The sequence below is a fragment of the Propithecus coquereli genome, unplaced genomic scaffold, assembly GCF_000956105.1.
Source record: "Propithecus coquereli isolate 6110/MARCELLA unplaced genomic scaffold, Pcoq_1.0 Scaffold325, whole genome shotgun sequence".
In the NCBI taxonomy this organism is placed as follows: Eukaryota; Metazoa; Chordata; class Mammalia; order Primates; family Indriidae; genus Propithecus; species Propithecus coquereli.
The window spans coordinates 260,011-276,894 of record NW_012148897.1 but is presented as its reverse complement, the minus strand read 5'-3'; the positions used below and the strand labels follow the sequence as shown (position 1 = coordinate 276,894).

Sequence of the window (16,884 nt, the reverse complement as noted above, 5' to 3'; positions counted from 1 at the left end):
AATTGTTGTGGTCCTTTGGAGTATCATATTTCCTTACTTTATTGCGTTTCCTGTGTTTTTCTGTAGATATCTGCGCATCTCATGAAGCAGTTGCTCATTGCAATTTTTGAACTTGCTTTTGAAAGAGAAATTTTTTCCCTGAAGATGTTTATATGTTGTTGGTTGAGGAGGACACTTTGGCTTTGATTTTAGGTACTTGCAGTAGTGTGTTCTTTGTGTGATTTCATAGGCAGTACATAGGGTCAGTGGTATCTGTGATTTCCTTGGTGGTTTAGGGGATACAGTTATTAGTTGAGGCTGTTGTAAAGTTTTTCTAGGGACTTGAATGCCAGTTGAACTGGTCTTTGGGCCCCATTGGTAGAAGCAGCTGCTAAGTATGCCTGATTTTAGGGCCCAGGGCAGATTATGCTGGTAGCAGTGTTAGTGTGTCCTGGGGAGCCAATTCTTGGGCCTTCAGGTGGCTTGCTCAGAAGCTAGTAGTTTGGAGCAGGGGCCCAGGTATATGGGTGGCTTCTTAGGCCCCTGAGTAGCTGGTATGATGTGGGACGGGTAGCAGTAGCAGTGGCAAAGCCACCCATTGGGACTCAAGGGTCTGTATTGGTGTTACTGGTAGCTACAATGGGTTGGGAAGGCCAGTCCTCAGTCCCACAGCTGCTTGTAACAGGATGGGGGTATTTTCCTGAATGTGCTTAGGAGAACTTGGTCTCCCCTATCCCTTCTTGGCTGGGTGGTGGCTACAGCCATTTCACCTTAAACTAGGCCCAAGGGCGGGGTGTGGCCCAGTGTTAAACTCTCAAAATGGTGTAGGCTGTGAGATAGCAATCAAAGAAGGGAGAGTTCCTTTCAGGCAAGAAACCATGGGGATTGCCTTCCGGGTGTTTCTCAGTCTCACAGGAGCCTGTAATAGGGCAGTGGGAATTGTTCTAGGTGTATGTAGGAGAGTTTGGCCTCCTTGTCCCTCCTCAGCTTTAAAATCCCAAAATGGCACCTTGGGCCTGTCTGCAGAGAGGATGAGGCCCTTTTCAGTCAGGCTGAGCTGGCAGCAAACTGTGGGAATACAGATCGTTTGAGACTCAGTTCCATAGCAGCCAGCTGCATAATGGTGGGCACCATCCTGGATGTATGCTGGAAAGCCTGGTTTCCCTGCCCTTCCCCAGCCAGTCAGGGGCTGCAGCTATATCAGCCCAAACTTAGCCTGAGGGAGGTGGGCAACCCAGTGTCATATTTTCAAAACGGCACCTCGGGCCTGCTACCAGAAAGTCTGGGGTCCTACCCATGCAAGCAGTGAGGGCAAGAAACTGTGGAAAATGCTGTCCACTCACATCTGAGTCTCAACATCAATCCATAGTAGGGTGATGGGGACCTTTCCAAGGGTATGTGGGAATGCCTGGGCTCTTCTGTCCCTCCTTGAGCTATGCAATGGCTGTATGCATGCCCACAGTTCCCCAGTTTCTAGGCTCTCGGATTGGTGCCCAGCTCAAGCTGCTCTAGGCTCGGATGCCTGTGGGATTCCGTGTGAATTCCCTTTATGGAGCAATGTCTCTATGCAATCTCCAGGCAGCTCCCTATGTTAGGCCCAAGACCTGTGTGGGTTGGAAGATTCTCTTATAACAAAGATCATAAAAGCTCATCTCAGAATATGGAGCCCTGGAGGCTTTACTCTTACTATTTCCCTGCATCTAGGAGCCTCTCCTAGCTGTTAGCCAGTCCCCAGCTGGGTAAGTTGCCTTAAACCCTCTCCTTATCTACTTTGGTGCTTCTGTCACTTCCCTAGTGAATCTTAGCATTCTCTTATAGACGATCTGTTCAAATTTGAATATCTGTTTACTATTGTGGTTTCTCTCTATGAATAAGACACCTACTACCTGTGTCTTGCTAACCATCTTGATCCTATGATCCTCCTCTATCATAGAAGATTTGAATTCTTTCCCAAGATCCTTCACCAAAGCCTCTTAGTGCTCCTTCAATTTCTTTAAATTCTTCCCAATCATCTCCTTCCCCTTTACTACCCTTGGATTCACCATGTTGAACTTTCCAGAGTCTGAAGTGGAAACTTGGAATAAGTTGTTTAATGTAAACATTGTTAATCCTATAGGCTAGGTGATAATAGTGCTATTAGTTTAGTGCTGTAGTTTACCTGTATAATGGGTCTGGAAACCAAATTGCTACTTCTTTTACTCTTATGAGGAAAATGCACTCAGAGTTCCCAAATTTGGAAAGGCAGGTTGGAAGCACATATTCATAAATGAGGGACTTTCTCAAAAATCCGAGGTTATAAACAGGGGACCTGTGGGCTGAATCTGGCTCACTAGCATGGTGCAGGCCCAACATTAACAATCAAGACATTTCACATACAAATGTGGATTCCCTGTTTCTTTCGAAAAATTGGAAGATCGACATCAATGAGTCTGTTTTCTGGCATAAATATTGGTAGCAGTTACAGTTACATAAAGGTGAAAGGTGAAGTTATAGAGGAATTTGAGACCCCCAAGGGAGAGGTGGTTGAGGATACAAACTAAAAAAACAAATGCCTTTATTTACACTTTTTCTTGTACTGACCCTGTGACCATGGAGCATGGAGTTGCTTTTTGGGAATAAATCCTACTTGATTACCTGTTGTTAGTACTTGTCTTCTGCAAATAGAATGAAAGGGAAATCATTCTTGGTTTTTGAATTCCTAATGATTTGACCAAAAAAAAAAAAAAAAATTGGGTGCCTACTACCTTGAATAACATAGTCAGGAAATGGTTGCTTATTGCATTACAAAGTAGTTTCTGTAATAGTAGTAGTAGCTAACAGATAGGCTTCTATAGTGCCAGACTCCAAGTACTTATATTTACTCAGTATAGACCTATATTGTATTCAAGGCAAAGATTGCTAATGTTTCATTATCGTAGTGAGCAGTTTGTTTCAAAGCATTCTTAAAAACATACAAAAACAACATTTTTAGGGGATACTTCTATAGTGTGAATGTGAAAAACATGGTATGTTTGACCATGTACTTCCTTAAAACAATTGAAATACATTTTTGTCTCCTCTTCTGTGGTTTAAAATGCCTTCAACAGGTTGAAAGAATTTAGATAATTTGTTTTACAGAGAGATAAGGGTCTGACATTTAACACAACCCCAGGTGCATGTGGTTTCTTAAAAAATGTCATAAAGGTCACATGATTTTAGTGTACAAAGTCAGAAAAACAAGATCTTTTTGAGTGTCTTAACCAAAATGGAGTATAAATAAAAATTCCCTATATGAAAAGCAAGAAATCATTTAATTATAAAACTATTTTTTGTTTTTTGTCCATTTTTGTTAAGGATGAAATTAATATTAATGACATCTTGTTACATAATTTGTTAAAATCTTTGTTTCAGAGTAATTCACTCTGAAAGCTAAATTTGTTATTTCCATGCTGACTTTGCAAAGTGAAGTGTAGCACTGGGAATAATTCATGCTTTAATAAATATATTTTCTAAAACCATTTAAAATATTATAGATGTGTTTCAAATGCTTATGGGATGGATTTCTTCATAGTAGAAATTATTGTTTTCTTTGTGTAGCTAATTCATCCACTTTAAATAATGATCTTCATCAGAACCACCCAAACTGGAAGTTGTAGCTATGTATTTAATAGTTTCTCTCCTTTTAGAAAAGAAAATGTTCACATATATAGTAGTTTCACACTTAATATTTTATTATAAATGTAAGGAATGAGTACAATGAAGACATCTCTTAGTTTTTGATGTTATATCCATTTTAAATTTTCAGTCATTAGAGAGAGTTGAACTAATGAGACTTAGTTATTTATCTTATTTTTAGTTGCTTATTTACCATAAAAAACTCCATGTTTGTTTCCATTGTTTGTATTTTTATTGAAGGAATGCAGTTAAAAACCACATGTCATAACAAAAGAATTATTGAACTTTTCCTCTATAAGCTTGTTTTGTTTTATACTATAAGTTATACCTGTTTCTTTGACATTATTATTTTTAAAAAATTGTTCGATAAGCAGGAAATAAATTGTGTACTCGTCCCAACAGGGAAGATAAGTATTCTGAAGAAAGATTTATAAACAAGGAAATGGTGTCATAGCTGACTTAATGGGGCCACAAATTAAATGTTAAAAGTTAAGAGGAAAGCGTCCCTAGTTCCTCATTCTATACCCCAACTGTGCCTTTTACCACAACTAACGGCCTAAAGTCACATCCTGTATAACTCAATGGGAGTTGTATTTACTGAATTATTTCCTTGGGGGGAGATGTTTGTCATAGTTTTGTATACAGTCCAGGAAAGTGTAATTTTACTGAATATATTCATGGAGATTTGATAGACTATAAATTAAAATATATTAATTTACTTTTTTGCACAAAAATTATAACTATAATAATGGAAATAGAGAAAGCACTTATAATTCTACAACCCTAGCTAACAAGTAGCCTTCCCCTTTGCAGTCCTTACCAAGAACCACATTTGAAATACTTGAAATTTTTACTTATATATTTTAGGGAGTTTATTAAAATTGTTCATTTGGAGATTTACTTTTGAAGCCCAGGTCAGTTCCTGGATACTCCCAGAAAATATTCCCAGAGAATGTATTTTTTAAGTACAGAAGGAGAATGCCTTCTGAATTTGGTCATCTTATTGGGAAGAATTTCCATGGGTTTCTTTGATACAGAACAGTCCTAGATGTCATTGACTAAACAGGATATTTAGATGCTTTATGATGTCTAACCTAAACTATGGAAAGGCATGCTTCCATTTTTTTTTTTTTTTTTTTGGACTAGGTTTAAACTGGACTTTCTTTTTTTTTTTTTTCCCTAGACTTTCTAACCTCTATAAACCACTGGGACTTGCTCACAATTGAATTATGTTCTAATTAGGGAGAAAATGGCACAATAGAATTAGGGTACCACTTGAACAGAAGCATTTGTCTTACTGAAATTTACTCCCGGTTGATTACAGCATCGGGTGGGTTTTTCATTTAAATAAACAATTAAATCTCTAAAACAGCACTTCATGATAAAAAAATAAATAAATCTTATTGATTGCCCATAAATGCTCAAATTCAGATTTCATTTTACTGACAATGTAAATTCCTGAAAGATTCCTTCATTCATTCATTCATGGAAAGTCAATTAGTATTAATACAATAGCCTGATTTAGGAGTCCTAGACAATTTTTAAAAGCTTGGTTTTATAAATATAAATGGGTTAATATTTCATAGGTTCATTGTATAACTTTGATTCACTTGCCTAATGAATAGGCAGGTGAGCCAGGTAAGTGGATTATTACTACTCTATAACCAATGCTTTCAATTGATATGATAGTCATTTTTTAAAACTAGGCTCACATAAAGTATAGCCTTCCACAAGATATTAGGTAACCTAGAAAGTAATCAAGTTAAGAAATACTATCCTTAAATGTAATCAGGTTAAAAAAATACCATCTATAAATTCCTATTGGAAATTGAAAACAATATCAAGTTTAATGTAGTTGATAGTGTAGTAGGTGACTCAAACTTGTACTTTTCCCCTGTAAGTAGAGTGAACTTTATCCTGGTTATAAGACATTTGAGCCCTTTTTATCTAAACTTTCAAGCTAAAGCCAAAACTGATAGATAACAAAACTTTCCCATATCTGATATTTAATTTGCCATTTATGAATTTATAGGAGGGAGGGATAAATTATTTTGAGATGAGATGATTTCTGTCCTAGTCTGCTGCTTAAGCAACAGGTGAGAGGAAGTTCTGTTGACTGTGGCAGCATCAGGAATGGGAATTAACCTATAAGGTGAGTATACTATGTGTATTTTTATATGGAAAATTTAAGTTACCTTAAGCACTGAGTCAGTTTAAACACTGATGGCTGTTGATGAGGGGAAATGATAAACCATGACTTTTCTGATATTTCTTTATATCCTTAAAAAAATGAAGTATATTTATTTTATTTTATATTTCAATAGCACAGTATCTGGAATTTCCAAAAACTCCATATTTTCTGAGCAAGATACAAATTAGTTAAAAATATAGTATGTCAGCTGCTCACAGTAGACTTTCAAAGGTAAATATTAACCCTGTCTGTATTCAGGCTGTACTCCAATTTGAAAGATCCATTGCATAAAGAGGAAATAAAATGACACCAAATTGCTTTTTTGATCCTCTTAACAATCTCCCTTTTTATAAAGCATAATAATTAAAGTTTATCAGGTTTTTTTTTCTCTTCTTTTTTACAGGAATACCAGTGTATTCAGTAGCCTGGGGCCCTGATTCAGAAAAGGTTCTTTTCACAGCAGGCAAGCAGCTGATCATTAAACCTCTTCAACCAAATGCTAAAGTTTTACAGGTACTTCTCAGTCATTTGTAAATTATCTGGCTCTGCATGACTGCTAAGATAGAGGACACTTGCTTAGGAGTCCCTTTCTTCTGGGTGGTCTTTATACAGTCTGAGGCCTTTAAGTATGCGGTTTCATCAGCCATTATTACAGAACTGGGAATATCTGTTTATGTTTCCAGCAAGGTTCATTTTCCCCTTGTTCCAACTCACATTATACCAGTAAATCATAAAGATGTTTTGAGTTACTAGATTGTCACATGATTTGGCACAACTAAGCATCTTTAAATTTAGCAGTCAGCCTCAATGTATAGATTTGAGATAAAACAGAACTAAATCATAAAACTTTAAGAGCTTGCTAAGACTTTTTAAAAAATCCTCATCATCCTCATCATTATCTGTTCAAACACTTGAGCACTCTCTAAGAGCCTAAGGTTCTTTTAGTATTTTTACAGTGGAGGAGGAGTCAATATAATACTTAGAACAAATTTTGTATATATAACTTTATTAATTATGTAGAGAATATTTATCTTAAGGATAAATGTTGAGCTCACATCTTCTTTTGTACTATTCAGAAAGGAAGAAGAGTTAAGTTAGGAGCTGAATCTCGAAGGTGGGGAGGGAAGGTTGTTCTAAGCCCAGGAAACAGGAAAAATGATTGTTCAGAAATGTGAGAGAAAGGGTAGAGAACCACACGAAAGCAGCAAAACAGTGGTGGCAGTTAATACAGGTCAGAGCGGAACCAATGAATGGAAAACCTGTAAGCCTCTATCTAGGATTTTGTTATTTGATACCAGTGTTAAAAGACAGAATGATTTTCTTTACATTTTGCTAATGCCACTGTTTAGTTTCGGTAATAAGAACAGAGGCTTTGGAACTAGTCACTTGGGTTCAAATCTTCACTTACTTACCTATATGTGACCTTAGGCAAGTTTTGAAATATCTTTGAATGTCAACCTTCTTATATCTTAGTTGGTGACAATTTCTAGGTGACTTATATACCTATATATATGTATTCTGTGTACAGAATTGTATATTCTACTTAACGGAATTGTTGTGAGGATTAAATGAGTTAAATTGCAAAGTGTATAGGACAGTGTCTGGCACATGGTAAGCACTCAATATAGTGTACTTGTTACTATTGATGTTATTCTGCTATTGTGAGTTATTATGCCATCCCTACCTTTTAATTAACCAGGGAGGCCAGAAAAAGGTTGTAGACTGATTAGGTCTTGGGTAAGGGATTTGATGGTGGAGATTAACACATTATAGCAGGTATAAAAGTGTTTTAAAAAGAAGCATCAGGTTTAACAGTTGAGTAGATGTACATTTTGGGGAATAAGGAAATAGAGGTGACTTTGAGTTTCCATATTAGTGACTTCTGTATAGCTTATGTATATATATTTTATATAGTCAACATGCATTTACATTTTAACATGTGCAGAACACTCTAAGAACTGTGAGGACAAATAAGAAATAGAAGATGCAAGTCCTTGCCCTTAGGTAACTAAGGTAAAGAATTTGGGCAAAGGGAAGCTGGGAAAGACAACTAGTTCTGACTGCTTTAGTCAAAGTCCTTCCATACCAGTTACTTACCCTGTGAAAATTTGCTATGAACTTATATAGCAAAAATAGGCAAGTTGAATCTTTTGGTTTATACCTTTAGTGTATAGTTATGTAAATTTTTTTAGATTGTGATCAGGCTTATATAAATGAACCGAGGAAGCTGCTTATATCACCACTGGTCAGTTAAAATATGGCTTAGTGGTTCAGTAGAATCTTTGGGCCAGGAGGTAGTAGAGAGAAGGAAATATATCCATTGCCAAAATTCAGCTAGAGTGAAAGAAGAGTTAAAGTATAATTAGTAACTTAATGCAAATCATCTATTCCTTTTGGGAAACTAGAACAGCCGAAATTCTTTTTGGGCATAAACACATATTCAAATTTGGATTATCCATAAAAAGGAATGGTTAATTAATTCTTGCTTGTGGAATACAGTTCAGAAGTATGTACCTCATTTCCTTTAAGACCTTCTAGACTCCCAGAACTTGGTTTCATTTATTTATTGATTCAGTAAAAATGTAGTGCATACCTACTATATACCAGGCACTATGGTGAGATATTCAGAGTGCAATAGAACATATTTTCTGTCTTCAAGGAGTTTGTTGTTCAAAGGAATTTTACAAAATGCTTAATAAATTGAGAAATAATTGAAAATTATGTATTATATGTAATATATAAATATCTATAATATATAAATTGATATCCTAAGATATAGTTTAAAGAAAATTTAAATAATATTTTATTCATAGATTTTGAGTATGCAAATATTTATTTTGTAGCTTTAAAATGAAACTCAAGAATTTGTGTGTATGTGTGTATTTGTATATGTTGTTGTATTTGTTCTTGCAGTGTATTTTAGGTTATTGGATTAATTTAGCAGTTAATTGTGAGACTTCCTGCTTTTGAACATGTATTATCAAAATTATTAGTTTTTGAAAATGTATAATTTTATACAATTCGAATTAAAGCAAGCTATGAATTGTTGCTTATTCTTAGAGCTTATTTGGTCCTTTAATATTTTATTTCTGTATACATTAAGAATAATAGGTTGGGAAGGGTCTATAGAGAAAGCCCTTAAAATCTGTCACTCTTTGATGTGCAGTTAATTGTTTCAGACATTAAAATATATGTTGCAGTCTTCAAAGAAAGTTAATTCTTTTTAGTTACATTATTCTGCCTATGGTAGCTTTTAATTATATGTGGGATAATAGCTAAATGGGCACATGTATTACATTTAAGAGCAAGACATCCATGCTTACTTTCTAGATTGCCAATTTCTGGGTGACTTATATATACCCATTTAAATGTATTCGATGTACAGTTGGCCCTCCATTACCATGGGTTCCATATCCGTGGATTCTACCAACCAAGGATCAAAAATATTTGTGGAAAAATTTGCATCTGTACTGAATACGTACAGACTTTTCTTGTCATTATTCTCTAAACAATAAAATATATTAATAAGAACTATTTACATGGCCTTTACATTGTATTTGTCATTATAAGTAAACTAAAGGTAATTTAAAGTATATGCAAGGATGAACATAGGTTATGTGCAAATTCTGCACCATTTTATGCCTGGGACTTGCGATATTGGTATCCGTGGGAGGTCCTGGAACCAATCCCCCATGGATACTGCGGGATGACTATATACTTGCAATACGTGGAAAACATCTTTTTGTTGTATTGTAAATGCAGCAAAAGGTTCTAAGAGTAGTCTAGTTGTGAACCAGACACATGAAGAATGAAGCTTAAGGGAATATGCAGAAGAGAATGAAGAGAGTAGTACTAAAGATGATGTTTGTGCAGTAGAAGTTTAAAAAATAAAAAGAAAAGAGAATTAGTAAACAAACATGAAGACAGTATCATTAATGGGATCAGCTGTACAAAGGAGACAGCAAGATTTGGATTCAACTGACATTTTTGAAGAACATAACATAGTCATTCTAGTGTTATCACACAAATGTCAAGCTTGAAATAGTTCAGCAGCAAGTGATTTTCCATCTGGAGTCCAGACAACTGAGAAAATTCATAAGAATGTAAGCTATATTGTGGATGTCATCGTGCTAGTTGCTTTCATTAGTGTAAACTGGAAATGAAACAAGCAAATGAGCTATTGCAAAATGGCTATGAAAGGAAGATACGAATCCCTGAGGAGATCATTAGAAAGAGTCAAAATGTCTTGTCTTTTCTTCTTCTTTTTTTTTTTTTTTGTGAGACAGAGTCTCGCTCTGTTGTCCATGTTAGAGTACAGTGGTGTCATCATAGCTCACTGCAACCTCAAACTCGTGGGCTCAGGTGATCCTCCTGCCTCAGCCTCCCAAGTAGCTGGGACTAATTTTTCTATTTTTTAATAGAGATGAGGGTCTCACTCTTGCTCAGGCTGGTCTCAAACTCCTGGCTTCAAGCAATCCTCCCACCTCAGCCTCCCAGAGTGCTAGGATTACAACAGACATGAGCCACCACACCTGGCCCAAAATGTCTTTTCTTATAGAAAAAAAAAGTGCTTTTGAAGTTATAGTTAATATCTTATTTTTTTCCTTACAGTGGAAAGCTCATGATGGCATTATTTTAAAAGTAGATTGGAACTCAGTCAATGATCTTATTTTATCTGCTGGTGAAGACTGTAAATATAAGGTAAGTAATCTTTATATTTGTCACTTGGTTGAAAGAATCAAATTTAGGTAAAAAATATTTATCATATAAGAATATTCTTTTAGCTTTTTCCTTTAGTCCTGTCTTTCAACTCTAATAATTTGGCAAATTATTTTATAATTTTAAGTGATATTTTAAAGTGTGGACTTCATAAAGACTATTTCATTGATTTATAGAATTCGATTTAATAAATAGCAACATCGATACAGCCGCTAATTTTACTATGACTCAATTTAAATCAATTCATTTAAGTTTTTAAAAAATCAACCCCTACTGGTTTACTGAACATTGGTCAGCTTCAGACCAAAATAATTTATGGAGAAGAATAAGGTTTTATGTAACTAGAGTTAGAGAAAATTTAATTGAAATAAACAACTTTTAGAGAAAGTTGATAGAGCCTTTATTGGATAAAAAAATTTAAGCAAAAAAATAAACATTCAAAACTTTACTATTAAATTTAAAAGGACTTAAAATGGTAGGTTTTATGTTTAATCAAATATTTAGTAAAATCTGAAAATTATGACAATGTTATAAAATATTTTCTTTTTGAGATATTTAAGTTTCAAGGAATACAGCTTCCCTGCATTGTGTAATAGTAAGGATATTTAATTGCTAATACTATATGATGATGACTTCTAAATTTTTATTTCATACCTTACTGGAGGACAAACTTTTTTGTAATGATGTGGTAACTGTTGTAAAAGATAAAAAAAAAATTGGTTTTGTAGGTGTGGGATAGTTATGGCCGCCCGCTGTATAATTCACAACCTCATGAACATCCTATTACCTCAGTTGCCTGGGCTCCAGATGGTGAATTATTTGCTGTTGGATCATTTCATACTTTACGCTTGTGTGATAAAACTGGGGTAAGTTATAGTGGTGAGCAGTCACAGATGTGCTGTCATAAATGAGGTAATGCATGACACACATTGTTCTGAATCTTTAAAAAACATTTTCAATGAATGCATTTGACTGTATCTTTCTGATCTGTCTTCTTAATATGCTGGTTCAGTCACTTCTAACTTTATGGGACCAAACAATTTAAGTTTGAAGAATGGACATGTTCTCTACTATTTGTCTTTCTGGAAGTATTAATACTTATTTTGAGCATGATTGTGAAGGATGATGAGGTAGTTAAGGTATTAAAATTTATGCTTATTCAATATGGAGAGTTCAGTTTTAAACTTTTTTTTTTGCTGTCAGTATGTTTCATACAAAATTTTGGCTGCATATTTTTCATAAGTAATCAATAGTAAATTTTTTCAATAGTCATTTTAAAACTAAAAGACATATTTTTCTTTGCTAAGAATTCATATTTGAATACATGTGAGAATTTTTCCTCACAAGAATTATGCCCTCCTTCATGCAAATTCTGTTTAGAACCTAGGAAAAGAGGCAAGCTCAGCAGCATTTACCCATTGTACTTGAAGAATGAGTTGTTCTCATTCTCATTTGAAGTGCCCTCAAAAGCAGTGGTATTGCATGGCAAAAAGTTTCAGTGGGGCTGTTCTATACTATTCCTAACTGTGAGGAAATCACATAATTGTTCTGTGGCTTATTTTCCTCAATTGCAAAATAAGACAGTTAACTTAGAATCTTTAAAGCTTTATAAATGATTTATTAAGTGTTCTGGTTACTTGTTTTCTATTTCATAAGATATGAAGTCCTCTGCTTGGCTTTAGAAGCTCTCTGAAACCTAGTGCCTTAAAATCCATTCAGTCTTTTCTCCCATATTGCTCTAATTTGCATATGTGTTCCACTCAGGTTGAACCTGGCTCTTGAACCTTTCCTGTACCTTACTAATGTCCCCACTCATCTTCTCTTTTTATGCAATACTCCCACCTCTGTCTTATACTTTGTGAGTTCTACCCATGTTTAAGGCCTATCTCATGTTTGACTTCCTTTCTTCGTGCCTTCCATAGAGAATCTAAAGTTTTTGTCTATTTTTGTACTTTCCTTTCACCTAGGTCTTTCTTCTCCTAGTTATAACATCGGGATGTCAGATCAGATCCTCTCATCACTTAAGGACTTTTTACCTCTGATTTTCTATTAATGATTCTAAGTGTATGGAATATGCAGTCTCATTTCTACAATGTATTTTCTTACATTGTCCCATTTTAGTTTCACGTATTTTTTTTTTAAGGCTGGTCAAGTGAAGCAGTGGGAGTGGAGAAGGAACAAAAGAATCTGTAACTGGTTGTGATCAATTTGTTGTTAAACACTACTGCACTCGGACCTACCCAAGTATATTATTTTTGACTCCCTAGTTTTATAAGATCCCATGGTTTAATGATTCTCTATTATCTATGCAATGCAGTAGATACTCAATAATTTATTAATAAGTCAATTTAAACATAAATTTAATTTGCCATTTTGATTAAAATGTTTTACAGTTTTAAAAACTTGGGGGATTGAATTAATCTAAATAACTAAATTAAAGATTTACCTCATTAAGCACCAAGTCTTTTTTTAGAATGTTAACAATTCTGGAAAAGTAAACTGAATAGACTGAATATATTGTAATAATTTTTTAAGGACTTGAGATTAACATTTTAAATAGATATATTCTCTTATTCAATAGGCATTAAATATATACTACTCACAAGACAGTGTTCTAGAAATGGGGGATGGAAATATGAAAAAGATGTAAAGACTTTCACTCAAGTTGTTGATAGTCTAGTGGAGAATTAGACTATAGGACTTATAGTGCAGTGCGATAGTGCTATACAGAAGGTTTGTTTCATTCAAACACTGTGAAGCTGTGGCAGAGCCTAACTCTGCCTGCGGGACGTTGAGTAGAAAGCAGAGGCTTAAAGAATTAGTAGTTCTCCAAGTAGACAAGATTGGAGGAAGAGAGTTACAGGCAAAAGAAACCTCTTGTGCATCAAAATGTAAAAAGGGTATGGTGCTTTTTGTGTAGTGTCTATAAGATTTGCATGGGATAGTACCAGGAGATGATATGGAAAAGATATTCTTAGACCAAATCTGTGTTTGCCATGAAAAAGAGTTTAGATTTCAATCTTTTAAAATCTAATTATTTTCTGTGGAGCCCTCTTAGGGATCACTGTGGTGTGGAAAAGAAGTAAGGGAGTTGAGCTCCTGATCTCCCTCACTACCCACAACCAGAGAAGCTCCACATTGATCAATTTTACTATTTGAGCATCCAGTATAAGATTTCCTTTGACCAGCTGACACAGTGAAGTTGGAAAACCAGTGTGTTAATCACTAGAGACCCAGGGATAGTGGATAGTAACACAGTAGTATTCAAATATTGGAAATGCTGCTTTGATGTCAAAGGAACAATGATATGGGATAGGGAATAGAATAAGCAAAGGCAAGGAATTATAGTTTATTAGAAAAATTAAAAGTTCAATATAGTTATAATAGTTTGGAGTTTATCCTAGGGACAATGGTGAGCCACTGATCCATTTTAGATAGTGACCTTAATAGATTTGGCATTTTTGAGGAAGCGTACTCTGAGATTGGCATGGAGGCTAGGTTAGAGGAGAGGTAGACTGGAGGCAGGATAGCTAATTAGGAGGCTGTGCAGTAGCACAAGAAAGTGATGATGTTGGCCTGAAAAATAGAGAGTAGCAGTAGAGATGGAAATAAATAGGTTCAGGAGATAAAATCCTTGCTATGATAAGTAGAAAGAGTCAAGAATAGTTATCTGGGGGCTCCATGTTGGCACCAGCTATGGGGCAAGATGGAGGTGCTTATTTTGGAACCCTCCCTGTATACTGTCAAAGCCATCCTGATTCTGGAAAATGATAGAGGTTGACTTTTTGCCAAGTACTATGACACCTACTCTAGTATCAAGGAGTAAAAGACCTTTGAGAAAAACGTTTTCGACAAGACTCATTGGACAGACAGTGAAATTGCCCTGTTGGAAGGCCCAACAATGATATACAAAAGCAGTATTGATCTCTATTTCTATGTGATTGGGAGCTCCTATGAAAATGAGCAGATGCTTGTGGCTGTTCTGAACTGCCTTTTTGACTCACTAAGCTAGATGCTGAAGAAAAATATAGAAAAGGTAGCTCTGGTGAAGAACATGGAGGGGTTCTTCTTGGCTGTGGATGAAATCATATTAATAAATGGAGGAGTGATCCTAGAAAGCAATCCCCAGCAAGTGGTACACTGGGTGGCATTAAGAAATGAAGGTGTCTCCCTCATGGAGCAGACCGTGTTTCAGGTGCTGCAGTCACCCAAAGAACAGATCAAGTGGTCACTCCTTCAATGAAGACCTCACTGTTCCTGGCCACTCACCCCCCTCAAAAAATCTACATGTCTGCTGTAAAGTCTCATCCAGTCCCCCAACTGATGCTCTCATTGTCATCTTGGGGATCACAGGGATCCTTAAATCTCCATCCTGCCTGTGGTTGCCCCCTCTACCCCAAGCCCTCTGCAGATTTGGATGCAGGGTGGGGGAAGCACCCTCTTCCTTTCTAGATTAGATCATACTCCCATGCTCTCCTACCTGCATATTTTCTCCTCAACTTCTATGCCCTTTGCTGTATGTAGCTACACTTCAGATCAAAGCAGGAGAAAGAATGTGCTGAGTGTTTTCCTCCTTTTGCCTTTGTTCAGCCTTCATCCCAACAGCCCATATGTCTGACAAGGGGAAGTAAAGAGAATTCTTTTTTATAGAATGAGTAGGGGTGGGGATGGGTAGGGCTGTATCCAATCTCAGCCACAGCCCCACTTACTGGCCTCAGCATTTTCTCCCATTCCTTCTTACTGCTCTGCCTTCCACATTGGAAAAGAGATTGGAAATAGCTCAGGACGGAGTAGAAGAAACAGTGTTTTAAATTTTATTGGATAGGACTTATAAAATTCATTCTCTACCCTGATCCTGGCATATAGCTTCAAAACTGCTGTGGTCAGTGTCCATCTCTTGGTCAGCTACCTTTAGTACCTGTGGGATCTTTGCATGGTTTGTCCTCTCTGTGTCTTGGAGCAAAGCCAGTCCCTAGAATTAAAACTTCATTCTAATCTTAGGAAGAAGAGTTTCTGCTCAGAACTGGGGAAGGAGTAAAATTTATGACTTGGGCCTCTAGGCTCTCTTTGTCCCCTCAGCTCCCCAACATGCATTTACTCCTCTGCCTTGGGTCTGCAATCTGCTGCATAACCCTGTCCTCTCTCTGCCTCAGCCTTACATCCAAGCAGTAGGTCTGGGCTCTTCCCCTCGCTATGTTGCCTTTCTTCATGAAACCTTTGGGATTTGGATTTCCTCAGGAAGATGGAGAATGGAACACCCACTCTTGGGTTTAATCTTTTCCCTTGACCCAAAACTTCCTCCCCGCAAAATGTCTTAAAAAGCCTTCCTGAGACTTAAGCATTCTGCCCTACCCACTAACTGCGAATTCTTCAACACTGAAGTGGGGAAGACAACTGGGCATATTTGAGGGAGCATATTTGTGTAAGAGATGAAGAGATGTGTGGAGTCAGGAGATAGCCATTTTCATATACTTCTCTGTGCAAAGAGGAATAAAACACATTTCTTTTTCCAAAAAAAAAAAAGGAATAATTACCTAAGTTTCCATTTCCATTCTAGTGCCTTACTCTCTGGGTGCTGGCCTGAGGGTAACTCCCTCTTATGGTGTAAATTACTTTGGATTTGTGTGATAGATTTTGTTGGATACCCCATTCAATCATTACAATCATAAATCAAGTTATCTAAATTTCAGCATTCATAAGTATCACCTGGGTATTGCTAAAATACACATTTTGAGGCCCTATTTGCAATATGCTGAATCAAAATCTCAGGAGAATGGGGACTCGGAAATTGTATTTTTAAGAAGTTCCCTAGTTATCTTTATGCAGGTGGTCCTCGGACCACACTTGAAAGAAGACTTAAATAAAACATGTGAGGTGTTTGATATTCCTTCTGAGTTCTGAAAGGAGCAATGCTTACCCTACTGTGGAAAAAATAATTTTGGAGATGAAATAGTAAACTATAATTAAGGTGATACCAAATGAGGATAGTCTAATGGAAAATATTTTTTAAAAAAAATCATATAATTTATTCTTCTGATTTATTCTTAGTATCTGCTTCATTTAAAATTATGTTTGCTATATTTCTGCTATTTTGCTACAGGGAAAATGTTTATAGTATATGAATAATGTGTGTGATGATATTGTCTTTTAATTTTCTAAACTAATTCTTTCAAAATTACTAGTTGTAAATACTATTTGAGCATTTACTTTCATTCACTGAATTATCAATAGATTTTTTTGTTTCATTTTCTGCCTTGTATATTTCCACAAAAAATATTTGGAACTCTTTCATTCAGTCATTTTTTTTTCCTTTTGCAAGGTTTTTATTAACCCTATAATAT

At 35.8% G+C, this 16,884-nt stretch overlaps 1 protein-coding gene and 1 pseudogene across 1 annotated transcript in view; both read left to right on the top strand.

Annotated features, from left to right (window-relative positions):
- The window catches only part of IFT80 (intraflagellar transport 80), a 117,185-nt gene that overhangs the window by 22,200 nt on the left and 78,101 nt on the right, over positions 1-16,884 (top strand). The window contains 3 exon segments of the mRNA XM_012650422.1: positions 6,228-6,337; positions 10,436-10,525; positions 11,272-11,409. Of these exon segments, the coding sequence (XP_012505876.1) occupies positions 6,228-6,337; positions 10,436-10,525; positions 11,272-11,409 (338 nt within the window).
- LOC105815289 lies at positions 14,250-14,786 on the top strand (annotated as a pseudogene).